The following is a 27,869-nucleotide window of genomic DNA, read 5'->3' as shown; positions in this document are numbered from 1 at the left end:
GGCAAATATAGTATTGCATCCAACACTTTAAGAGAAAAGAAGTTATCAGGTATCCATATGAATATATAATAGAATAAATGAAACATGCAAAGCAGTATCCAGTATGTACCGGAAAGTTTGTCTTCAATTTTAGTTTGTCGATGAAATTGCCTTTATGCTTTTCAATAATGAACTTTTTCCTAACCTTGTGCAGGATCGAGAACGAATAAATATATTTATCAGATGATGTCAAAATAATGGTGATTGAGGAGGTATGACCGGAATTGCCTTTTCAACATGTCAGTCATGTCTTTGTATAATTCTAGATCGTTTCTCAATGAGTTCATAAGTATCGCTAAGCTCATGTTATGAATTATCACAACTAGTATCCAATGATTTTTGCATGATTATAAGGAGCCGCTTCTTGTTGGGGTTAAATTATACAAAAGTGAAAGGTTACGCGACTGAAAACACTCACTGAAAGTTGTAAAGAAACAACATATTCTGCTTGTAAATGCTAAACGGATAAAAACTTATATAAGTTTCTGAATGTTTCTTGAGGCTTTTTGTATAGATTACCGCAACTCACAACCATAGGTCGACTTTGGAGAAGTGCAGTCCAATATCTATGCTATAAGGTGATCGCAGCACATGCCTAATAAATAAAGGATGGCACAGCAGAGAAACAAGATCGAATTAACGCCCACGTTCAGTTCGACAGTTCCTATCTTGTTTCCGACGCAAAAAAGTTTCCACCTCGTGTATATCTCATGGTTGTTTCGATCTTCACGAAATGTGTGTGTATGAAGTGTACCTACGTGATTTTACACTACCTCGTGGCAGTGAAAAAAAAGGTAATAATTATACTAGGTTAATCCTTGCATTGGGCATCTTTCAGGCCATGAAGAAGAGATCAAGCGAGAGAGTTGGTGAAAAGTAGCGCACGCGAGGATTACCATTGCTGAACCTTTTTTGCGGATTCAGTTGGCCATGATTGCAACAGGTATCGGTGTCATTATATATAATCGAGATATGGCACAACTCACACGGAGTCAAAGTGCTGCCTGGCTCAGTGCCATCCGGCTTGTCTCTGATAAGTACGACTCCCTCGGTTTCAAATTGTAATTTGTTTAACTTTTAGCTCCAAGTTTAATCACTCAATTTATTCAAAAATTTGTATAAAATATCGTTTATTTTGTTGTGCCTTGCTTTGTCAGTAGAAAGAATGACTTAAATTTTTTGACTATGTTTGTATAAATTTTTTGAGTGAAATGAGTGGTCAATTTTAAAGTAAAAAAAAAATCAAAGAAATTATAATTTAAAACAGAGGAATTACTAAACTGCGAGGGGGATGCATGGACTTTTTGTTCTCTGCTTTTGGGGCTGTTTTTTTCCTAGACTTTTTTTAAGCCCTGTCACATCAAAAGGAATCTTACTATTTAGGAGTATCAAATAAAATTTGTTTGTAAAATTTTTTTGACAGATGAGTGCTAATTCGCGAGACGAATCTAATGAGCTTAATTAATTCATAATTTACTACAATAATGTTACAGTAACCATCGACTGATTATGGATTAGCATACCTCATTAGATTCGTCTCGCAGTTTAACCCCAGAGTTCTGCAACTAGTTTTGTAATTAGACTTTATTTAATATTTCTAAATGCTAAGATTATCTTTGACGTGACATAGTCTAAAATTTAGCTCTGGATTCAAACAAACCCCTTGACCTTTGCCTTTAGGCATGTAGCAAGACCTGGAGCAATTGAAAACTGCCGCGCAGCCCGCGCTGTTAGGAAGGAGTACATCCACTTGGTTGTTTCTCTTTCCTCTCAGATCCCGTGACGTGTGTGTAGAAAGTAGAAACACTGCTCCGAGACTCGGTGCAGGAAGCCAGGAATTTCTCATTCTGAATCGACCGGTCGATCTGGAGAAGCAGCACGCGCAGGAAATTCAGATAAGCACGGCAGCAGATCGTCTGTTGCTCGATCATATATCCTTGCAAGCCGGTGCCCATACTGAAACGACTGACGCCGCGAGCACTCAGATGGACATGGACTCCGGCCGTTCGCCGCCAAGGACCGCCACTCGCTGCGGCCAACATACGTTTGAGAACGGCGATAAGAGTAGGGGAGAAAATGGGGGGAAAGGCTACTCGCTTTTGGTGAGATGAGTGCTGTGATTGAGAACGTAGGGATAATTAATGTGATGCAGAATGTATACTCCCTTCATATAGGAAATAGATGACGTTTGTGACAGCAACAGATTCTTCAAAGTATAAATTTGATTGCTTATAATTATAAAAATATTTGTTGAAAAGTGATATATGTATATTTTTATGAAAGTGTTTTTTAAGACAAATCTATTCATATAATTTTTACTTTTTCAAACTCAATAACTTAAAACCTATTCATGATTTATATTTTCAATGTTTGACTCAAATCTTGTCCAAAACGACATCTAAATCCTATATGGAGGGAGTACAATCCAACAGTTTGTGCTGTCAGTAGTTGTTGCTAAAAACACCTTTATGTAGGCCAAAATTAAAACCAATCACTGCTTTATTGGATCATCAGAAAGAATTAGTAGAGAGAGACATCAAGAAGGGACGTGTTGGAGGCTAAAACTGGCAATAACCGAGGCCGACCGGTCTGACCGGTCTGGACATGTAATCCGAGTAGGGTTTGAGTTTTGTGTTAAGAGTCCTATTGTAACCTGTTTTGAAAGGGGTGCGTCCTCCCCGGCCTATAAATATAAAGGCTGCGGCCGATTGAGGGTTTTCCAACCACAAACGAATCAAAAACTATTCTCTTTACTCAATATCTCAAACCCTAATCTTTTCCAACCCCTTTGCTGTTCTTTGCTCGTCTCTACGACGTTCAAGGGCATCTTGAGTGGCCTGCCGACCTCAAGGCAACCCTAGATCTTCAAGCTCCGACGGGGTCCCTCCCGAGCTCGAGGTTCTAGATCTTCGCGCGTTTCTGCCTTCAACCGGTCTGACCGGTTGGAGTGGCCGGTCTGACCGGTCGCCGTCTGAAGCCCGTTGGTGATTGATCGTTGCCATCCGCACATGCTAGCGCTCCGGTGTGTTGACCAGAAAAGCATCAACATACTTTTTGGCGACTCTGTTGGGGAAGAAAAAACAATTTACATCGGTTACAATGAAAGGTGAAATAGGAGATGCTTCTATAGTAGATCCGACGAATGCCATCAACGTTAGTTATGAAGATCTATCTGCCAAGGAGCGCCAGAAGTTCGAAGCTGATTTGAAGCGGCAGAACGAGGAGATCAGGGCGAAGATGCTTGCATGCTACGGGAAAACCCGACAAGGTGTGATCGAGAAGGAAAAGTTTGTCATGCCGGGGATTCAATCTGCTACACCGCCTGCTCCTTCCACTACAACATCGACTTCTCCTCCCATCGATGTAAGTACTCATAAAGACCCTCTTGTTCACTTCCTGAGGGAATTTATGGATAAATTTGAGAAGTTGCAAACTCTCACGCAGAATCTCATATTTGAGATGCATGAGAAGATAGAAAAGGGCAAATCCGTAGATACTTCTTATTCCACAAAGGATATTGCTCAAAGTTCGGCAGCTCCTGCTTCTAATGCTAATGTACAGTATGGTATGCCACCGAATTATTTCGCTGGGCAGACACCACCGCCAGGCACCGTTCGGCCAACCACGGCTGAACCGGTTGGACCGGTTGCATCGACCGGTCAGACCGCTGCCTCGGCGGCAGGTGCGGTCAGACCGGCGCCATGGTGCTGGCCTCGGCGTCCACTCCCGCGTTCGCGCCAATTCCAAGTTCGGCTGCTACTGGCCGAACTAATGAATTGGAGGACTTTGTTCCGCCATATACTACCAAATCATATGGCGAGCCACCTTTCCCATCTGCTATGCCACAAGATGTTTGGGATGATTTAACTAGAAATAGTCCTCACAATGTGGTATGGACGACGAGTGATACTGCCCCAGCAGTGAATCGTCTAGGTTCTGGTGCTCAAACATCGAATGCTGAAAGTTATAAGGCCGATCTAATTAAAATAAAAGAAGATCTGAGCCAACTTTTTAGAAGCGAGCTAAGTCAATTAGGGTTAGCCCCTAGTAAAAGCCGCTTATATCAGCGACCGTACCCCAATGCTTTTGATTTAGTCCCTTACCCTTTGGGGTGGAGGGTTCCTGATTTTATTAAGTTCAGTGGAGATGATAATCGGTCAACTTGGGAATATGTAAGTCAATATGTGGCTCAGCTTGGTGAGGCTAGTTCCAGTAACTCTTTACGAGTTCGATTGTCTTCGTTATCTTTGACTGGAATAGCTTTTTCTTGGTTTGCTTCATTGCCTCCAAATTCGGTCCAATCTTGGAACGAATTAAAACAAAAATTTCATGATCATTTTTATAATGGGGATAATGAAGCAAAGATAACAGATTTGACATCGGTTAGGCAAGACCGAGATGAATCAGTCTCAGACTACTTTAAAAGATTTAAAGATATTAAAAAATGATGTTTCAATTTGAATATTCCTGAAAAGAATTTAGCTGAAATTGTTCTTGGTGGTTTACGTTCACATCTTAAGGAGAAACTCGAAGGTCTTGTTTATTATTCTATTAATGGTTTGCAACTTCGAGCTATGAGCCAAGAGACTAAGTTTAAAAATTCTAAAGATGCATATAAGCCTCATCGTTCAAATACCCATGTTGTTGTGTATGATTCTGATTCGTCGAGCGATGATGATAAAGAGGTTTACACTACTGAATTTGTTTGGCCATCGGCGGCCAAACCTTCTTCGTGTGCATCACTTAAGCCGGTTCAAAAGAATCGGAAGGAAGAGATGAAATTTACGTTTGATGTTTCTAAATGCGATCGTATATTTGATGAATTGTTGCGTTTAGGACGTATTAAGATTACTCATGTTATACCGCCGCTTGAGGAGTTAAAACGGCGAGCTTATTGTAAATTTCATAATTCTCATTCTCAAGCGACTAATGATTGCAATGTATTCCGTCGCCAGGTTCAATCGGCTATGAATGAAGGACGATTGATATTTCCTGAGATGAAAGTTGATAAGACACCGTTCCCTGTTCACACCAACACACATACCATTGATCTGAGCAATGCAAAGGTGCTGCTTCGACCGGAACAAGCCGAAGGGGGTGGAAGGCAAGAATGTGGTGATTGGTGAAACAAGGCCGAAGAATGTCAATGACAAGATTCTATCCAGGGAAGTGGTTCTGAAAAAGGCTCCTGATGGCAAGGAGCTAATAAAAAATTACTGTCAAAACTCATGTGCCCGGGGGGCAAGAAAGTTTTTCTGCTGCTGCAAGTCGGCCTGCTGTCCAGGACCGACCGGTCAGACCGATTTCACCGACCGGTCAGCCCCAGGGTCGACCAAGGACTTTCAAGCCCAAGCGCCCGGAAGAGGGTACTTGGAAGCAGAATGTGCCAAAGGTCCATGGAAGGATTGTTGCTCAGAAACCAACCTTTGGCCAGCTTCTGAATAAGTACACAAAGGCCGTTCAACAAGATCGGCCACTAAAAAAGAGGTCTTGGTCACCCCCAGGTCGAGGTGGTTCTCCAATAAGGGAAGGGCCAAACAAACGCAGAGGTGATGTCGTCACTGTGTTCCCACCACAGAAGGCATATGCTACCATGCCATGGATGCATCCGGCATCAAATGCTACAAATCCGGTGTGGGAACACGAAGGAGTCTGGATGCAGTGCTTCCCCATGCCTTATCCTCCACATTATCTGGGGGAAGGCTCCAGAATGTCGGTGCATGACCGATTGGGCCCGGGCCAATCTGGTCAGCAGCAGCATGCTGCACTGGTCAGACCGGTCTCAGCAGAGACTGGTCCAGTCTTATCCTCCAAGGCAAGAATACCATGTCTCAAAGAAGGAGGAGGATGTGCAGCCTATGCAAGTGGATTCTGGGAAAACCACTGCCGATGATGTCGTGAAAATCGGTGATGTAAACGTGGTGGTCAAAGATGTTGGAAAGAAGCCGATGGTGTTTGGCAAGTCAGCCCAAACTGATCCCCAGAAGTGTGTGTTGGCCAATGATCATGAGGCCAGTAGCAGCAGCTCGGCAAGCAAGTATCGTCAACCTAGGTGGTGCCCGCCGGATTTAAGCCACTCACAAAAGAGGAGGTTGCAGCACTTGAGGCGCTAGGAGTAGAAGGAGCAAGAGGCCGAGAAGCTCAGAGTTGAGCACTTTAATAAATATCGGCCAATGATTCCTCAGGGCAAAGAATTGCGGGATAAGCCCACTGTGCGGTCAATAGGACCGGTCGAACCGCCTCAGGTGACCAGTCTGACCGGTGCAAAGGAACGGTCTGACCGCTAGGTGCAACCGGTCAGACCGGTCGAGCCTGTTGTTGAGCAGAAAGCCGAAGCAACTACTTCGGCTTCACGCGATGAAGTTCCAGTAGTTCCTGTAGCTTTGGGTGATGAGGAACTTGTGGATTATGAGGCTTCTCTAGTGCACAGCAACATAGAGATAAATATTGTGCATTTCTCCGAAGAGTACTATGCTGTTTCGGAGGAGGAGGAAGCAGCTATTCTGGATTTCGGGCCATGCGAGGCCGTATTCCAGAAGCCAAAGATATCGGACAATCACTTGAAAGCCCTTTATATGAGGGGACACATTAATGGGAGGCCGATTTCTCGCATGCTTGTTGATGGAGGGGCAATTGTGAATTTGATGCCCTATTCATTATACAAGAAACTCGGAGGGACGGATGAAGAGCTGATCAAGACGAACATGACGGTCAGCGGCGTGGGTGGAGGCAATCCTATTGGTGCTAAAGGGGTGGCTTCCATGGAGTTGACTGTGGGGGAGCAAGACGCTAGCAACAGCCTTCTTCGTCTTTGAGGTGCAAGGTAATTTCAGCTTGATACTTGGACGTGATTGGATTCATGCCAATCAATGTGTGTCTTCTACCTTGCATCAAATTCTTATTCAATGGATCGGCAATGAGATTGAGTTGGTCCATGGCGACATTTCGTCCTTCATTGCAACCACCGATTCCAACACTCTTGGGGTGCATGATGACATCAAGTGCTTATCAGGATTGGATTTGTCTGATTTCGAGTAGATCAGTTGCACCAAGGACGGGTTCGTGCCTACTACTCTAAAGCTGATGGAGAATCGGCTACATTATTGTAGATAAAATGAGTGCAGCAAGCAACTCAAGCAAGACCGGTCAGACCGACCGGTCATCAGATCGGCACACAGAGCCGACCGGTCAGTCTAACTAGTCAGACCGGTCTGACACAGACTGGTTGGTGGAGAGGATTGAGCACTATCGGTCGCGGATGAATGATATGTGCGAGGCCATTGAAGACATTGAAGACATGGATAAGTTAGGCCAGGGGTTTACGTCGGCTGATCCTTTAGAAAATGTAGATATTAGATATGGTAGTGTTCCTAGGCCAACTTTTGTAAATGCAAATCTATCGGCTGAATATAAAGCCGACTTAATAAAGTTATTGAAAGAGTATGTGGATTGATTTGCATGGAGTTATTCTGAAATGCCTAGCTTGAGTCGTGATTTGGTTGAGCATCGGCTGCCAATTAAGGTTGGTTTTAGACCTTATAACAACCTGCTAGGCGATTTAATCCTGCTATGAATGACCAAATTAAAAAAAATTAATCGCTTGTTAAAAGCTGGATTTATTCGGTCCTGTCGGTATGCGGAGTGGATCTCTAATATTGTGCCCGTTGAGAAGAAAGATTCGGGCAAGATTAGAGTGTGTATTGATTTCAGAAATCTTAATAAAGCTACTCCTAAAGATGAATATCCTATGCCTATTGCCGATATATTGATTAATGAAGCTTCCGGACATCGTGTTATTAGTCTTCTTGATGGTAATGCTGGTTACAATAAAATATTTATGGCCGAAGAGGACATGTCTAAAACGGCCTTTAGATGTCCTGGATTTATCAGTTTATTTGAGTGGGTTGTCATGACTTTTGGTTTGAAAAATGCCGGTGCTACTTATCAAAGAGCTATGAATTTGATTTTCCATGATTTGCTTGGTGTTATGTTGGAAGTTTATATTGATGATATTGTGATTAAATCGGCCGGTTTGGGAAGTCATTTGGTTGATTTAAGGTTGGCTCTTGAAAGGATGCGTCGATATGGTTTGAAGATGAATTCACTCAAATGTGCTTTTGGAGTATCGGCTGGAAAGTTCTTGGATTTTATTATTCATGAGAGAGGCATAGAAACTGATCCAAAGCGAGTTGAAGCCATGAAGCATATTGAGGCTCCAATTTGTAAGAAGGATTTACAGAAATTCTTGGGCAAGGTGAATTACTTGAGGACATTTATATTTAATTTGTCCGGGAAGATTGATTCTTTTACTCCTATTTTTCGGTTAAAAGAGAAGCCGAATTTACTTGGGGGCAGAACAGTAAGAGTCATTTGAGAAGATTAAGAATTATTTATCTTCGCCGCCGGTGCTTAAGGCTGCAAAAGATAAAATTATTGGTGCTGTTTTGACTCAAGAGACCGAAGAGAAGGAGTATATTATTACTTATTTGAGCCGACGGTTTGTTGACGCGGAAACATGGTATACATTTATTGAAAAGTTGTGCTTATCTTTGTACTATGCTTGTACCAACTTGAGGCATTATTTGTTATCTAGTATATGCATAGCAACTTGTCAAGCCGATGTTATTTAGTATATGTTACAAAAGCCGATTTTGAGTGGAAGAATCGGCAAATGGGCTTATGCACTTGTAGAATATGATTTGGCCTATGAGTCTTTGAAATCCGTAAAAGGTCAAATTATAGCGGATTTTATTGTTGAACATCGGGTTAATGATGAGCATGATTTGGATGTCGGCTATATTACTTGTACACCTTGAAAATTATACTTTGATGGATCGGTTTGTGATGATGGGAGAGGAGTTAGCATTGGTAATGTTCTCATCTCTCCAAGTGGTGTTGTTTTTGAGTTATCAAACCGATCGGAAGAATTTTGCACAAACAATCAAGCTGAATATGAAGCACTTCTATTTGGCTTGGAGTTTTTGCAATCCATGGGCGTGAGGCATGTTGAAGCCTTTGGTGATTTACTTCTAGTGGTGCAGCAAGTATCCAAGGTATGCCAATACTACAATGGAGCTTTAAATGCATATCTTGATAAATGCCTTGATATTATCTCTTGCTTTGATGAATTTGTAATTCGACATATTCCAAGAGAAGATAATGAAAAGGCTAATGCTCTGGCTCAACAAGCATCAGGCTATAATATGACGAAGAAATATTTGAACATTAGAAAGCCGATGCGATTTAAAGCCGAGTCACTAGTTTTGGACGAACCGGTCCGACTGGTCGCTGAGACCGGTCTGACCGCTCCGACCGGTCTGACCAGTGTAGAGACCGGTCTGACCGCTGAGGGCGGCATGAACAACAATTCGGCCGAAGAGGCTACTCCAAAGGTTGAGGCCGAAGTGAAAGATTGGAGGGTGCCTATCATATCATATTTAAAGGACCCTGGACGTGGTGCAGAAAGAAATATTCGGCATTTGTCATTTAAATATATTTTGGTTGATGATGAGCTTTATCGTCGAACCGCCGATGATGTTGTTCTCAAGTGTTTGGGTACCGATCAGGACCGTGTTGCTATGGGAGAAGTGTATGAAGGCATCTGTGGTACACATCAATCGGCTCCTAAAATGAAGTGGTTGCTTAGGAGAGCCGGATTTTATTTGGCCAAGTATGATTTCGGATTGTCTTAGGTATTATAAAGAATGTTAAGAATGTCAGCGGTTTGGTGATATTCAGTTGGTGCCTGCTGTGTTATTGCATCCTATTATTAAGCCTTGGCCATTCAGATGATGGGGTTTGGATTTCATTGATCAAATTAACCCTCCTTCTTCAAAGGGGCATCGCTTCGTGTTGGTGGCGACGGATTATTTTACTAAATGGACCGAAGCGGTACCTTTGAAGAATATGAAACATAGATATGTAATTGAATTCATTACGGAGCATATTATTCATAGATTCGACATTCCTCAAACTTTGACAACGGATCAAATTTCGTCATTTATTTCAAAGGAGGTACGAGAATTTGTCGAATCTTACAAAATTAAGATACTCAATTCATCTCTATATTATGTTCAGGGCAATGGTCAGGTTGAGTCTAGTAACAAAATTTTGATAAGGCTCATCAAGAAAAAGATAGAAGAGAATCCTAAGAGGTGGCATGAGGTTTTATCCGAAGCATTATGGGCTCATCGTATATTTAAACATGGTGCTACTAAAGTTACTACTTTTGAGCTTGTTTATGGTTAAGAGGCCGTTTTACCCATTGAGGTAAATCTGGACGCTTATAGATTCGCTAAACAAAATGACCTTTCCCCTGTTGATTATCATGACTTGATGATGGATAATATTGATGAAGTAAGCGACAAGCGGTTACAAATTTTGAAGGAAATTGAAAAGGATAAGCTTCGGGTGGCTAGAGTTTACAACAAAAAGGTAAAAGCTAAATCTTTTCAAGTTGGTGAGCTGGTTTGGAAGACAATTCTGCCTTTTGGGACAAAGAGCAATAAGTTTGGCAAGTGGTCGCCATGTTGGGAAGGTCCATACAAGATTGTGAAGGTTATCTTCGGAAATTCTTATATGGTGGAGACGCTGCAAGGAGAACGTCTACCCAGAGCACTAAATGAAAGATATTTGAAGAAATACTACCCAAGTATTTGACAAATCGCTTGAAGATGAAGATAGCCGGTATTTGGATATCGCCCTTATCATTATTTTTAGACCAGTGCTGGATTTGTAATTCTATATTCTTAGAGCATATTTAGGTATTTGCTTTTTGGCTTGCCTAGCTCACCAAAAAGGCAGGGAGGCATATGTTGGAGGCCAAAATTGGCAATAACCGAGGCCGACCGGTCTCACCGGTTGGGCAGACCGGTCAGACCGGTCTGGGCCTATAATCCGAGTAGGGTTAGGATTTCGTGTTAAGAGTCTTATTATAACCCGATTTGGAAGGGGTGCGTTCTCCCCGGCCTATAAAATATAAAGGCTGCGGCCGATTGAGGGTTTTCTAACCACAATTGAATCAAAAACTATTCTCTTTACTCAATATCTCAAACCCTAATCTTTTCCAACCCCTTTGCTGTTCTTTGCTCGTCTCTACGGCGTTCTAGCGCATCTTGAGTGGCCTGCCGACCTCAAGGCAACCCTAGATCTTCAAGCTCCGACGGGTCCCTCCCGAGCTCGAGTTTCTAGGTCTTCGCGCATTTCTACCTTCAACTGGCCTGACCGGTTGGAGCGGCCGGTCTGACCGGTTGGAGCGGCCGGTCTGACCGGCCGGTCTGACCGGTCGCCGTCTGAAGACCGCTGGTGATTGATCGTTGCGATCCGCGCGTGCTGGCGCTCCGATGTGTTGACCAGAAAAGTGTCAACAGCACGCACGACGATGGATCCTGTAGGTCCACGCGCGCGGGAAAGCTGAAGCCCAACCAACCACAAACACACCACGCTAAGCCCACTCACCACGACGTACGCACCCCGGCCGGCCGGCCTAGGCGACGACATGCTGGTGGGCAACAGCGACATGTCTGCGGGCGCGCGCCTAACGTTTCGGGCGCCTAGCTCTTGGACGCACACGCCGCCAGAGCGCGCGCGCGCCGCGACGAGAGAGGTAGCTAAAAAAAAGTAAAAAGGGTGTGCGTGCCAGCCGATGTCGCGTTAGATCGGTCGTCGGCGTGTGGTGCCGAGTAGCCCAGCAGCCGATCGAGGTGACGTGGGAGCGGCCGCCGTGCATGTGGTTTAGTGTGGTGGCAGCCGGGGACGCGCGCGCACGGCGCGCGGCCTGAGTGCGCGGCGTTAGGTGTCCCGGGTCGGGGGGCGGTGGTGGTGGGAGTCACGTCGTCAAGGGCAAGCAATCAGGTAGTAGCTGGCGAGCAACAGCGCGCGCCGCGGGCGGACGTCGTCGTCGTCGTGGTGGTGTCGCGGCGCCTGTCTGGTCTGGTCACGTACGTACGGGAGGTCTGCATGCCATGGGCACGGCACGGCACCGCGTCCCTTTTCCCTCGCGGTGACAGCGACTGAATTGCGGTGGCGGATTTGTCGGGAGCCTAGCACTAGCGGCGCCCCGCTTGCTGGTGCTGGGTGGGCTCGGGGCAGCTTTGTGGGCGCCAGGTATTGGGCCCAGCACAGCTTTCTACGTGCATCAGAACAAAAAATTGCCAAGGCCGGGCCGTGTACAGCAAACCGGGCCGCCAGCCAGAGCGGACGACGCCGATATAATATAGTCTATTATCCTAAGTTACCGTGGCAAATGTTATGAATCAAGTGCCATTGAATATCTCTTTTTAGAAGAGCTTTAGTTGGACATAAAATGACTATATGGAATAACCTTGTAGCTAAAATATCCACTTACTAGCTTTCAGATGGGAGGAGGGATATTTTTACCCGAGACTTGCATAGACATGACAATTTTATAGTACGGTCTAACCTTATAAATCAAGATACACCCTTCATTAATAAATTTTTATGAAAGCTGAAGATTTCTTTAAAAATAAAGATTTTCCTTTGGTACCTTCAATGAGGTGTTATGTTAACTAAGGACAACTTAGCTAAGAGAAACTGGTCTGTGAATAAAAAAATGTTGCTTCTGTGATCTTAGTGAAATAATTCAACACCTCTTCTTTAATTGTCAACATGCTAAGACCATTTGGAGAGTTGTTCATGTAGCCACTGAGTTAACCCCACCAAAATTAATAACATATATGCTTAGAAATTGGTTAACAGGCATAAGCAAGAAATAAAGAAGTTTAATTTTTGTTGGGGTCTGCAGTTCTTATGTGAGCGATATGGTGTATACACGTAACGATTTATTTTTTGAGAAAAAAAATATTTATCTCATTTATGTAGGCTGTCTTCAGGGGAGCGTATTGACTGCGATTTTCGTCCCCGCTACAGCGTGAGGATACAAAGAAGACTATCTGTTTGGCGAGCAAGGCATTGGAGGTCGTCGCCTTGTATATCTTTGCTATGAATGGATGGAGAAGCAATAATAGACTTTGCCTTTTAATTTCTTCAAGTTGTTTGTATACTCTTCGCTCTATTTTATTAGCTTGTGTGCTGAGAATTTTGTACAAATTTGGCTATGTGCAGCTGCAGAGGCCGAAGATATTTCCTTTATCTAAAAAAAAGCGGACGACGCCTCCCGACATAAGGCCCATAACAGAGATGCTCACATGCTAGAGTTTACAATAGCACTAGCAGTAGTACAGTGCAGAGTGGCATGCCCTTTGTCAAAAAAAAAAAGTACAGTGCCATGGATATGGACACATGATGCATCATTCTTACTTTTTTAGTCTACAAGATAGGCAATCCGATCAGCATCGCCTGGAAGACAAACAGCGAGCTGCTCGCGCTGTTCAACTTTGCGTCCTCATCATGCATCCGCGATACATCCCCGATCTTTGCTCTAGCAGAGACAGAAAACCTCTTCAAGGCCTTATCTGCCGAGGAGACAGACGCCTTGTTGAGAAAGTTTCTAACGTACCAACTAGTACAACTTTTAGTGGGCCGTCTCTTGTAGGGAGGAGGAGGTTGCTATTGTAAAAGGGGACACAACATAGCCGCATCTAGTTCGTATGAACGGTAAACTCACTAACGATGATTTTGTGGTTGAGGGTCTGATTGGATGGACTAAAGTTGAATGAGCACACATATTGGCATTCATACATTCTTCTATAATTTTTGAGTCTGGGCTAAAGTTTAGCCCACTCTATTAGTAGCGCTTCTGTTTGGATAGACTAGTTTTAAAGTTTAGCATTTTAGGCTATTAGCACTTGAATCCAAACAACTCTTGAATTACTTAAAGGGACATCACAACAATAAGACAATATTTAAAGGGAACGTATTAGGTGCAAACCAATCTCACCGTGCAAACTATGGAAACTTCAATCTGGATCATCAGATCAACATCCAAGGGGCATGAGAGATTGGGTAAGTTTACAATCTGGACCCGCCCTTGGTTGGGTAATCATACTTTTGCAAATCCCCCCTCTCACTCTCCTGCGGCCTTCCCCTTGAATGTTGATCTGATGGCTCAAATTGAAGTTTTCAAGTTTGCACGCAGATGTTAGTTTGCACCTAATATGTTCCCATATTTAAAAGTCATGTTTAGTATGCATCACAAAATCTTAAGAGAGATTATTACCTTAACATATGTGTACAATTTTTTATTTTTTTCTAACCAGATGAAATTATTTGGTTGAACAAAAAATTAGCTTAGATGTTCATGAAATTCAACAAAAAATGATATATTCTCAATTAGATTAATTCTTGGTTATTTCTCACTCCTTTTGAAACAAAATTTTAGGCGTTCCTCCTGAGGCTGCATATACGACAATGAGCCTTCAACAAAGTTACAAAGATCAGAACAAGGAGAACCATGAACACAATAAAAATAGATGATTGCGCTTTTAATATCCAAGCAAATCAGATTCCATTACTTCTTGATCAAAGCAAAGCATTCATATCCATGGATTAAGGAATTACAACTAAAACATGCTTTGCGACATCGGTCAGCATGCATCATACCCACATTTTATTAGCAACAACCTAGACGTAAGTTGTAACTAACAGATGGCATGATTTATTTGTAGAAAAATATATAAGCTCAAACAATACGGAACAACTACAAACATGTCACCCAGAGGCTGACATTGCTCCAAAATAAAAGACATTTTAATAAGCCACTGGTGGTTCGCTGACGGCCTGTGGTGGTTCGCTAACACTATCACCAATGGCCTGTGGGGGTTCGCTAACCGCCTGTGGTGATTCACTGACCGCCTGCAGTGGTTCGCTGAAGCTGTCACCAATGGCCTCTGGTGGTTGGCCAACCGCTTGTGGTGGTGGTTCCCTGACAATGTCATCATTGTAGAAGGCACCCCAAGTAGCTCCAATGCTTTTTCCCGACCCCTTGCCAAAACCACGGCCAAATCCACCATCATTACCACCACCCCTTCCACCTCCGCTTCCACCACTATCTGCGTTGCTTGAACCGTATGGTCCATTGCTGTAGGCAGAACCTTGCCCATTCCCTGACCCATCACCATACCCTTGGCCATTGCCGAAACTTCCTCCGGAGCCACCGCCGTCCCCCACGTCCATTTGCATATGGAACCCCATTACTGTAAACTTCACCTGTGTCACCATGGCCTGAGCTAGATGCACCCCCGACTCCGTAACCTGAGGCGTCTTGATCATAACCTTGCCAACCGCCACCACCAGAACCCTCACCAGATCCACTAGCAGAGGAGAAGCTGTTGCTAGGATCCTGAGAAGTGCTATCATAGGAATTGCCGGAGCCATAGCCAGATCCAGAGCCTGAGCCATAGGTGTTTCCGGTTCCGCTACCGCCGCCCCCACCACTGCCTTGGCCATCAGTCGTGGCATGGTTTACCACCCTAATAGCATTGGTTGATCCAATGCTTATTAACAGGACAACAAGAGCAACAGCTAAGAGCTTACTGGCAGCCATGGCGAGCTAAGCTAGCTAGCAGGTGTATGGAGGGAAGAGGGAAATATGAGATGAAATGCTAATGGGAGGTTCGGTGGTTATCTGTAGTGCTGGATCGGAGGCCATGCATGGTTGAAATATCTTAAAACCTTGATCTTTTGACCATGCATTACTTTAGTGATGATGCTTGAAGATCCCTTCATGGGCTTCGTGGACCGATTTGTTTTTCAACAACGGGTTCAACTTGGAAAGAGACTAGCTGCTTGCTTGGTCTTTAATCATACCTTCCTTTTTTACCGCTTGTTTTCTTTTACTTTGCGTATGGTTTCAAGACCTTTTTTCAAAGGAAGATTCTCGTGTATGTATCATACTTATTAAGGTGGAAAGCTCATAAAGTTTTGCATATTTGTAACTTTATATATATGGTGAATGACTCAAACATGTATATTATTTGTCAAGTGAACTAACTTGCTGGTGAAGTCGGTCAAATAATTGCTTAGGTTCACAGCAAACCCTACTAGCGGAACAATGGGCACTCGCAACTGGTAATGGTAAACCGGGCGATGACCTAGAGCCTGAAGTTCCAAATCATACGAATATGTATTGAAACGGCCTGGACACCCCGCCCGTGACCCCGCAAATAATCGCAGTCATGCGCGTGGCTGCGATGGCTACGGTCGCCGAAGCAGGTTGCCGCATTAAATGGGCTGATTCTATTTATTGTTGTAATTTATTGGTATGGGCCCTCCCGTGTGGCTTGTTGGTTGGGTCTTTTACTACCGATGCTATCTGTCTGGCTATGGTGAGAGATAGACACTCGGCAACCCCTATTCATTTACTTTTTATTTCTTCATTCTATTTTTCTATTTCTTACTTCTATTTTATTTGTTATTTCTTCTTAATTCTCATTTCTTTCATCGTTTCCACCTTTCCTTTTTATCTCTTCCATTTCTATTCTTCATATATTCTTTCTTTTCATGGAATAAATTCTAATATTTGTTCCGATGCAACAATTTGTTTCATTTGTTCCAATGAAACAATTTGTTCCAAAGGTGCTATTGGTTCCAACTGAATTTTTTTTATATTTGTTTCGATGCAACAATTTATTCCATTTGTTCCAATGAAACAATTTGTCGGCGAGTGCGCGGCGAGGTGGTCAACGGTGGCATCGGCGACGTGGCCGGCGGTTTATTTTAAACATTTATTGTTCCAAACATTTATTGCTTGTTTACTTTAAACATGTTCCTACTCTCTTAAACTTTATGTTTTAGTAAAACATTATTATTATTATACTTTTTTATGGCAATAATTTGTTTAAGGGGAACAAAACAAATATTTAATTTTTTCACTTTATTCAAAACATCAATTTTTGTTTTAGTAAAACATTATTATTTTCAGTTTCATGCCAATAATTCTTTTCAAAAAAATATTTGTTTATACACTTTATTCCAAACATTTAATTTTTTCTTAGTTAAAAATAAACAAAAATTGATTTTTGTTTACTTGAAACATTTCTAACTCTCTTAAACTATTATTCTTTTTTTGTTTCAGATCAACTCAATTTTATACCACTACATTGTTTTATAGGAAACATAAGAACTTTGTTTTAGGACAACAAATATTTACTTTCTTCAATGTTTTCCAAACATTTATTTCTTATTTAATTTAAACACTTCCTACTCTCTTAAACTTTTTTTTAGTAAAATATTATTATTTTCCTTTTTCGCCAATAATTTGCTTTAGGGGAACAAAACAAAGATTTATTTCTTCAGTTTGTTCCAAAAATGTTTTTTCCCAACTTTTTGTCTTAGTAAAACATTATTTATTCAATTTTATGCCAATCATTTTTTAGGCGAACAAAATAAATATTTATTTATTCACTTTATTCCAAACATTTAATTTTTGTTTAGTTAGGGTTTAGGCAAACAAAAAATGTTGTTTCAGCTAGTTTTTAACAAGCATAACAAAGGAAGGGCTGAAATAATTTCTATCTTCAGAAAGATGAATGTGAGTCATTTGATCTTGTAAATTAATATTTTATATTTTCTTTCTTTACAATTTTTTAATTAATAAACTCCTTTTCCTCATAACATTGCAGTGTAATCTTCGAGATTGGAATTTTGTTCACCCTTAAAATCAAATATATGAGATATTTTGCTATATTCTTATTTTTTAAATTCATGTGTGTATATGCCCTTAATCATATTTGCTTTTTTTTCATACCCAGAATCTTGGGAGGCACATAGTTCTTCGTAAATGCTTCTTCAAAACTATTCAGATCATTTTCTTTTTTTCTTTTTTGAAAACAAGACCAATTGTAGTCATGAAAAGCAAAAGCTAGTTACATTCAATGTACTTGCTAGTTTACGTTTTCCTTTGAAGCTCAGATTTTTGAATTATTCTACTTTTCAAACTCAGAAACTACCTATGCATTTCTTTTTATGCTCAGATTTTTGAGTTGTATGGTATGCATTTCATTTCATGCTTTACTCTTCACGCTGGCCTCACCAGCCCACCAGCCCACATCACTGCTCCACCCGTTCGCCGTCTCCAGCTGCTGAAAGGTGGGCCCCATCTATCGGCTTTCTTCCACCTCCAACCACTTCGCCACTCCCTACCTGCGTCAACCACTGCATCACCTCGCCGCCCCCATATCGCAACAGAGCAAGGCAACAGCCTCACCGCAAAGCCCACCGCGAGCCGCATTCCCATGCTTGAACGCGCGCGCTAAGCCCTAGTGCCGAGCCGCTGGATGTGAGCCACGTAGCCCCCACGCACGCCTTGAGCCCCGGCGTCAATCCTCAACGTCTGTGTCCCCTAAGCCCTAGTCTAGCACCTACCGAAACCCTAGAGCCCGGGGAACCCTTCCCCTTTCCGCTACCGCCACTAATCGAGAATAGGGATGCCAGAGCAGAGGATAAGGGGATGGAGAGAGAGAGAGAGAGAGAGAGAGGAGAAGATGACGCCGTCGCCGGAGCTTCGTCACGCCTACGTCCCGATCATCAAGTTTGGCGTAGTTGCGCGACCTTGGCCTCGATCCGCCTCGGCCTCGGCAACGACTCGTCACGGCGTCACCCACTTTCTTCACTCAGCCCACTGATAGGTTGCTGCCACCCCACCTTGTTACCCTCCTGCTGCCGGTGACCCGACGCCGCTCCGCGTCACAACTTGCGAACCGCCGTCGCCTTTCAGCCAACGCTGTGAGAACCACTACGCCGCCTAGCCGAGATCGCTCGGCAACGCCACGCCGTGAGCACCACTCGTACTAGGAGCACGCGTGCGCGCGTCAGTCTGCGCCTGGCCAAGTCAAAGCGTCGCCCTTCTAGCGCGCCACAGTGAGCCTCGCCACCGTGAAAAACCACACCGGCACCGGGAACACCACTCCCGCTCGTGCCGCTGGCGTTGCCCGCCATCACCATTTGTCTAATGCCACCGGCCGTGCCGTGGCCCTAGCTTCCCAATGACCCGCGAGCTCATGACCATGCTCCGGTCGGTCATGCCGACCTGGCCGAGAGGCCATACCCTAGCCGCCTTGCTCGCCTATGCACGCGTGTCCTTGACTGCGGTGCTTTGCTGTGCCGCCGTCGAGCCGTGCCCTTTGGTCCTGCTCGCCGTCACCGGACCCCTGCCTCACTGGCGAGCCAAGCCCAACCCGCTGTCACCTGGACCCATTGCCCTTGGCCCTATTCTGGCTGCAAGGCCAAACCCTTGCTTCGCCGCCGCCATCAACCTCGTCTCGCCTCGATGTGCCCTACTTCGAGCCGCCGCCGCTGTCGCATCCAGTGGCCATGTCCACACCGCAACGTCGCGTTCGCGGCGTGGTGAGCCGGTTGGGGCGTTTCGTCGAATGCCTTGAGGGCATTTTCACATGCACTCACAGAGCACACACACATGCTTGAGCCACACCGGATCTGGAGGGAGCCGCAGCAGATCCAACCGCCACTGACGTGTGGGACCAAGCTATAAAAGAGAGGAAGATATGCCGCCATACGGCCCAAAGATGTCAGTGAGAGAACAAGAGACGGAAAAGAAAAAGAGAAGGAAGAGGAAGATGGGCCCAAACCCAATTCGGCATTTTTTGGTGAATTATTTTTCAGTAACACACCATGTACATGCTTGGATTCGGTAATAAGGAGATCCAGCTATTCAGTATTTACTTTTTTGTACATCCAGCATTTTTATCATATATTTTTGGTGATTTTGGGACTTTTCGTTGGATGGATTCAGTATCCCGGAGATCCAGCTATTCAGATCTTTTTTATACATTGGATGAATTCTGGATTTGATGCGGATCACTAGTTGTTGAAAATATTGCATGTTGAAAATATTCAGCAGATGCTTGTATTCAGTAATCCAGTTATTCAATATTACGTATGTGCGGTAATTTTCCCTAGATTCACATACACCTTATTCTTATAAATCATTTTTATCAAACATGCTCTCTGGACAATGATTGTACCGTTGCACCAATGTTTCTGATTCCCAGCGTCGGTTTAACTGGTCGCACTGGCTCTTCTTCATTTGGCCTTCACTTGCACGGTCGAATGCACCGACGCGTTTTTTTTCGTAGCATCGATTTAACCGATGCTTTAGCTGGTTCTTTACTTGCCTTAGCAATGCAAAGTCCAATGCACTGCCCGTTCATTTTTAATATCATCGGTTTCGCCAGTCACTTAATTTCTGCTGATGCTCGTCCAATTCGTCTCGGCTGTTATTTGGACACCTTGACAACGAATTGGACATTTTGGATATGGTTTGGACTTCATCCATATAACTTAGAAATCCTACAAATTGATCTCAAACTTATTAGTTCCATTGATTACGTTGTCATACAATCATCAAAATCACAAACTATATATGGCCTAATTGGACCAAGTTCCTTACACCCATTATAGAGGGGCACGAACAAGTAACAACAAGCCCGGTCCAACTATTCCAACGCTAGGGTACTGAGCTGAACAATGGTTGGCTTGAAGGAAAGCAAATGCGAACATAGCTTTCTATGAGCAACACTGGTGCTAGCTCGCTCTGATATTGTACAATGTTAATGTCAGGTGAATGAACAATCAAATTTTGCTCTCAAATAAAAGAACAATCAAAGTTGTAACTATAATACAAGAAATAAGAATTCCAATTATTATTGATCGAGGGCTTACAAACACAGTTAATCAGGGCATAACCAACAATTAAACCTGAAGGTTCATTGGAGTTTTATTGGGATCAACACATGTTGCGACATCTCATCTGAGTGAACTACGATATGAGCCCCATGACGGGTTTAATTTATGGAGTTGCGTAATTTTTGCTTAGGGTTGACCGCCCTGGCCGGAGCTAGACCCAGATGCACCTCCGTTGCCGTTGGCGTACCCACCATCACTACCACTAGCTGAGCCACCGCCACCTCCCCCACTTCGCACTGAGCTTCCACCGTACGGGCCATGAACATTACCTGACCCTGTGCCAAATCCAGACCCGGAACCGGAGCCATTGCCATTCAGAGGGCCGCCTCCTTCGCCACCGCCACCGCCACTACCTGCAGAACCTGAAAACCCACCACCATAGAAGCCAACGGTGTTGCCGTTGCCTGAAGCAGATCCAGAACCAGCTCCATGGCCTCCATTGTAACCAGCCCCGCCCCCACCTCCTTCGCCACTAGCCATCGAGTCACCAGTCCCATAGACCCCTCCTGGAGCATTACTAGCCCCGGAAGAACCGGAACCGGAACCAGAACCAGAACCGTAACCATTTGGGGACCCTCCCCCTGCCCCTCCTCCCCCTCCCTGACTGTTGGCACTGGTTGCTGGGTGCTCCCAGCTAAACTCCCTTGCTTTGGATAAACCAATACCCAAGAGGACGAGAAAGCCGATAGCAAAGAGCTTACTGCTTGCCATTTTGGCTTGATTTAGTACAGTGTGGAAGATGAGCTGAATGGGGGGGTACTTGACAGCGGTGGGATTTATAGTGGTTCAGCCCAAAGCATTATCACAGTACTTCATTATGTTAATAGGACGTCGGTGTGGCGTGAATTGCTGTTGAATTATTTTTTATAGTGAAGCTTCTTGCTGCTGGAACTTCTCGATCACATGCATATGTTGCGAGTCGTATCTGTGTACTAGGGCCTTGTTTGGCAATGCTAGAATTCTAGCACGCACACATTCCGAAAAAATGATCTTGCATGCATGAAGTACTAAATGAAGTCTATTTGTAAAATCTTTTTAGAGATGGGTGTAACTTTTCGCGACGAATCTAATGACGGTAATTAATCGATAATTAGCTGTAGTGATGCTACAGTAACCATCCTCTAATCGCACGGTCAAAGGCCTCATTAGATTCTTCAGGGTCACTAGCGCATGGGTTCTGAAGTTGGTTTTATAAACTGACTTTGTTTGACATCATAATTAATGGTCAAAGTTTGTTACTATTCACTAGCGCTACAAATCTTTCCAAACCAAACAGGGCCTAGCTAGCTAGGTCTGATTATACTTTGATTAATGCTAATCAATGTAATTGATAGTATGATGCGTATCCGGGTGGCAACATCATGAGCTGAAGCAATTGGAGCATTAATTTGGCATGTGCCCCGCCCGTAAACATGATTCTGTAGCCTTGGGCACAACATAGTTAAACCATGCATCCTGGCAGTCACTACCATGCATAGAGCTTTTTTTTTTTTTTGCCGGAACCATAGAGTTCATAAAGTTACTACGTTGTTGTCGGCGCAACCCAGTTTGATGCATCTTCACGTGGTACACACAAACTGATCATTAGAAGTTCTCATTAGCATGATCCACCTTTGTCTCTCCCAGGTAGATATGCTCGATTAAAGTAGACCATCGTTGCTTGCCTCGCCTGAGCATCTATCACATCTGAATAATTAATGTTATTGGAGGACTCTAATTACATGGTGGTACACTTCATGCGGGTAATTCACATGTCCAACAATTCAAGTCTTAATAAGCGGCTAATCGTATCCTACATATCCTTACTGCTTATGAGAATTATAATGGACGTGATGATATTAACAGTAGCCGATTCCACATTCACTGTAGTACGTTTTGACGAAGTTGGTTCATTTGGAGCCAGCATTAAAACAAGCCACAAAAGGAGGGTTACTCAAACTGCAAACTAGAGCTTTTGATTTTTTTTTGTTTTCTTTTAATTGCTTTTTATCATATTAAAGTTTCTGATGTCTTGGTTACATTATTTTTGTATTTCTAAAAGATTATGCATGATCAAAAAGAGGTGTACTACGTCTTAAGTCGGTAATATATCATCCATGTCTAAAAAAATCAACATTACTCCATTAATCGTAAGTCAGCAGCAACGTGAAATAGTATACCATCGTTTGGATCCGACTAAATCTAGATCTAGCTAGCAAGCAAGCTGCAATGCATCGAAGTCACACTGTCGGTTACTTCTCTCGTTTGACTAACTCAGTATGGACCTACATAGGCAAGGTTCGCGTTCACTTTTATTTAGTCGATTGAAGAGCACATCTCGAAGAAAATTAAATCTCGAGCACGCTTGCACGCATGGTTTGTGTCACTCTTTCCAGGGCGACGAGATCCGCACCAACGCCATGTCGCTACGATAATTCTCTTCCAATATCTAGCTCCCACCGACGGCAAGCCCTAGCTATGTTGAATACCAACTTATGAGACTGGAATTAGCAGTTTTTGTTACCATATTTTCCATGTATGTGTGGACCTCCGTCTCGCATGATCAATTATATGTAGACATGTGATTCGATCCATGGCACATTTCGTATATGAAATCTTTGTTGCAAGTTAAATCTCTCTAACTCTAATCAAGTTTATAGAAAATATATTGACATCTATATATATTATGCCAAATAAATCAACTTAGACATATTTCATAACGGATTTGATGAAATTAATATTTTGGTGTTGTAGTTTCTCTATATACTTGATTAAAGTTACAGAAGTTTGACGTAAAGCAACGCTAAAACAACCTTAATTTTATTTGAGGAGCGAATGTTTCATTTCCCTCTATTTAAGATCCGCTCCCACCAGCTTGCTAGCTTTGCACCCTTTTCCAGCTTTTAAATGACATAACAAATGTGATATATATATATATAGACACACACACACACATCTTCACGATATCTCTAGGTGACGAAAAGGATAAAGATCACTAATACTCCCTCTGATCACACATGTTTGTCATTTCAGATTTATTCAAATGGAGAAGGAGAATAAAATGACCATGTTGCCTTTCGTTTACACCTCTACCAAAAGGTGGATTTTCTATTCACAAATAAATTCAAAATAAACTAACCCGTTTTCATCACTGAATATATTAGAATAATATTAGATCACAGACATAGGTGTACAATATCTCTTTTTTCTTTAATTCTATAAAAGACAATCTTGGCTAAGTCCTAAATGACCGTAAGGGTCTATTTGATATCGATCACGAAAAGACAATTTTCTTCTTTGTTTCAAAAAATTTTAGAGCCAGCAAATTATTGAAGCAGGTATGTATTTGACTAAGCATTTTTATTATTATTAGTTTGTTTTAAAAAATTTCATTTTGTCCTACATGCTCTATGTAGAGCTGTGCCTCGCAAACTGGTTGCAAAACAATTGACTGAGCATGCTCAACATAAACTTATATATTTAAAATACTTCTTTATCAAAGCAACATTTAGCTTGACCATCTCGCAGATGGCAACGAATACATGCGTTACACATCAATTGCAAGAAGATCTTTTACATTATTATTATTACTGCAAATGAACTAATCAGTGACGGCTAACAAATGCCACCACATGACTTACTGAAAGAAACATTGAGCTCGACACTACACGGCGAACAAATTTGGACCGCCCTAGGATGAGATCATTCAACCACATGAATTTTAAGGCGTTGACCCATTGCTGCTACCATCGTTGTAACCTGTTGTAGAACCGCCGCTGTTCCCCGATCCGCCACCAGAACCGCTGCCGAACCCACCATCATGACCACCTCCGCTTCCATTTCCGGATCCACCGCCATTAGCATAGCTCGAGCCATAGGGCCCAGAGTTATGACCTTCACCTTGGCCGATTCCATTGCCACCACCAGATCCGCTACCATTGCCGTAGCTTCCACCAGAGCCGCCGCCGCCACCAGCTCCGTTCGCATTTGCATCCCCACCGGTGTTCCGGCTGCCCGAGTCACTGTGGCCTACACCAGATGCACCCCCAGCTCCATAGCCAGACGCGTACTGGTCCTGGCCTTGCCAAAGGCCGCCGCCTTCACCAGATCCACTGCCATACGCGTGGTTGCTGGTCGGAGATTGGGCGCTGCCGTCGTAGGCCTCGGCATCGCCGAAGCCGTAGCCGGAGCCAGTGCCGTAGCTGGTTCCGGACCCGCTAGCTCCACCACCTCCACCGGCTTGGCCATCAGCAGTGGCGTGGTTTACAACCCTAATAGCATTTGTTAACCCAATGCCTAGTAGGACAATGAGGCCGATTGCCAAGAGCTTACTGGTTGCCATGGCGACGGCCTAGGCTAGGTAGCTAGCTATATGGACTGGTGGAAAGTGAGATGAATGCCAGAGCGGGAGGTTGGGTGTGGGTACTTATAGTACTGGACCTTAATAGAAGCCCTGCTTGGATTTGTACGAATGATTTGCACACTTATTTGCATAATTAGTTATTCAGCTATAGTACACTTGATGTTGATCACGTGCAATAAATGAGAGATTCTGGAGGAAGATTTTCGCTCCTGGGACTTAGCTCGTCAATTAATTCCTTATAGTTGAACAAGTATCTGTTTTCAACTTCATTGCTTGTGTTTCAAAGGATGTCAGTCTGCACACCTTAATCTGCAAAGTGATCATGAAGGAGACACATGATTGAAGTTCACGACCGCGTTCTGGTTACTAATTGGAGGCTCTTTTTGAAACCTCATGTCAAGCCACCTAGAATTCTAGGTAGGTACTCCAAATAACCCTCTAAATTTGCATATAAATATCCAATTATGTCATTATTAAAAGTTAAAGTAACTCTAAATACGAATCTAAATTATATTATTATAAAAACAATATTAAAGTGCACCAATATAAAATTCTAAATTACTATTTGTATCATTATTAATATATTATTTATATTATTATTTAAATAAAATTCTACCATGATATGTATCACCATATGTATTTATATGTATGATGGAAGAGATAAGAATGCCAATTCATAAATAAATTGTTCAATTAAATATATATCAAATACATATGGAGGTGTAATGCAAAATTAAATCTATTGCAACTAGATAATGATAAATGCATTTTCTAGAGTATGTGTTAGAATAATTCATAGATGGAAGAGGGCGTGAGATATAAAATTATAATTATTAGTTATATGTTTTATTTTTATATTAATTCTAATAGGTCTGTGTGGGAGTACGGGTTGATAAGCTAGTATATCTAAAGAAAATTTTAGGTTGTGTGCTGGATTTACGCACCCTACCTGTAGAAACTCTACTAGGCAATGACAACATAATTTACTTGGATGATTAGCAAAATTTGGATAAAAGTTTGGGGAAAAGCTTCAGGTCTGTTTGGTTCCAAAAGGCTTTGGTTGGCTTTTAGTTTTTGGCGGACAAAAGCCACAGTCAAAAGCTGCTTTGAAGCCTATACAACTCACGCAGCACCCCAATACCTTCTTTTAGTGGCTATGGAGTGTGGAGTGCAACTCTTTCCCAAAATTATCCGCATTGCCAAGTGTTATGTGCATACCGGTTCAATTTTTTCCCTCCCCGCATCGAATAGGCACGCGAGATCGCTCCTTCCTGTTCGCGCGGCTGCTCCCTCTCCGACCGGCCACTCGCTCGTCCTCCCCACGCCGCCTTATCCCGCCCCGTCGCACCTACGCTGGCATGCCATGGACAGATCCCCATGCTGCCCCGTCCCTCCTCCGACAAGCTCCCCACACCTCCACCGGTGAGGCTAATGCCGTGCCGCCCCTGGTCGAACATGCCTCCCGCCGGAGACCCAATCGTACAGGGCAAGCTCACCTAGTATTCAAACCCATTTTTAAAAAATAACATCAAGTATATATATAATTATATAGATGTACGTGTATTGAAAAAATAAAAAAATAACATCCAACCCACCTCCTTTCTCGAAATGGACCAAATAGCCCAAAAGTCGGCCCACTAATCAGTCTAGACCTCTTTCTCACTTTGATAATTCCCACTTTAATATGTTGATCGTTTAGTATGTATATTATCTATATGTCAAATTATAAGTAATTTGTGTTATCGATACTCAATTACATGCTACTAATATAATATGTACTTTGGGCTATCTAATTTTTATTTTTTGCACTACTTGAAATTTTGAGTACCCACCTTCCAAATTCTGGACCCACCCCTGCCATCGTACAACGGCGGACCAGCAGGCAGCATGCAAAGATGTTAAGGTCAATCAAAATACTGTAAATTGAGAAGAGAAATGGGATGCATGGGTGCTTGGTGACTGACTGTGCCTCTGGAGACCTCACTGCTCCTTCCTTATCTTATCAAGGGAGTACGAGCCCTGTCGCTACCGCCACGCGAGATCCAGGGAGCACGAGCTCTGCCACCGCACAAGATCAAGGAAGACCGACGTGGAAGGAAGAAGACGATGATGACAAGTGGGGTCCGCTTTTCATTGAGAGAGGGAGAGTGCTGAGCAGGGCTGTGGATGACATGTGAAGTCCAGTTGACAGTTTTCTTAAAAGCAACAGCTGCCCAACCAAACAGCTTTTGGCTTTCTCATAGCCCACACCTCACAACAATTTTGTCTATAGCCCACAACTCATGGCAATTTTTTTAAAAGTCACATTTCAACCAAACACAACTCAAAAGCTCGACTTTTTAGCATGCTATTTTCAGATTGTGTACAGTTTTTCTCCGTTGGTTATAATTCGTGTATGTAAGAACCATTTTAGTTACAATGCGATTGCAGTGAAAAAGTATACTGCTGGATGATAGGACTCAGTGGTAAACTTAGAATCCCAAAAAAAAAACCAGCAGGTGTCGGCCACAAGTTTGATGCTTCTATTCACGTGGTAGCGCGATCTTCTAATTTGAAGGGAACCTTTCGTGATTCGTAAGATGATTCTGCTTGGAAGCCTCGCAACAGCGCGTGATGCATGCCATTTGTATTTGTATTTATGTGTACAGCTTTATCACAGCCATAATAATTAAGTTGCTGCCAAAGTATAGTGCCTTCACCATGTTGCACTGTTGGTTCCATTGACTGCCAAATACTTGCAGGAATCGATCATCAGCGTGTGCTGCGATCGATGAAAAGAAGTGTCATTGCACAGTGACACTGCCACCTAGTCTTCATTGCTTTGACAATCCGTTTATTATTGAAGTAATTAGCCAAAAATGTGTAT

At 43.1% G+C, this 27,869-nt stretch overlaps 1 protein-coding gene and 1 pseudogene across 1 annotated transcript; both read right to left on the bottom strand.

Annotated features, from left to right (window-relative positions):
* Positions 1-14,430: 14,430 nt before the first annotated feature.
* On the bottom strand, positions 14,431-21,456 carry LOC120647858 (annotated as a pseudogene).
* Positions 21,457-24,094: 2,638 nt separating this feature from the next.
* Positions 24,095-25,021, bottom strand: LOC120648606 (glycine-rich cell wall structural protein 2-like). Its single transcript, XM_039925333.1, has one exon. The coding sequence runs from the start codon at positions 24,980-24,982 to the stop codon at positions 24,362-24,364; it is 621 nt and encodes a 206-aa protein (XP_039781267.1). The 5' UTR covers positions 24,983-25,021; the 3' UTR covers positions 24,095-24,361.
* Between the last annotated feature and the right edge of the window lie 2,848 nt (positions 25,022-27,869).

This window comes from Panicum virgatum, chromosome 9K, assembly GCF_016808335.1.
Source record: "Panicum virgatum strain AP13 chromosome 9K, P.virgatum_v5, whole genome shotgun sequence".
NCBI classification, from domain to species: domain Eukaryota; kingdom Viridiplantae; phylum Streptophyta; class Magnoliopsida; order Poales; family Poaceae; genus Panicum; species Panicum virgatum.
The sequence above is the reverse complement of the archived record's forward strand: the minus strand, read 5'-3'. Positions and strand labels throughout refer to the sequence as shown.

What these genes read in the sequence shown, in the direction of transcription:
- LOC120648606 (XM_039925333.1), bottom strand. Translation starts at nt 24,982, where the DNA reads ATGGCAACCAGTAAGCTCTTGGCAATCGGCCTCATTGTCCTACTAGGC.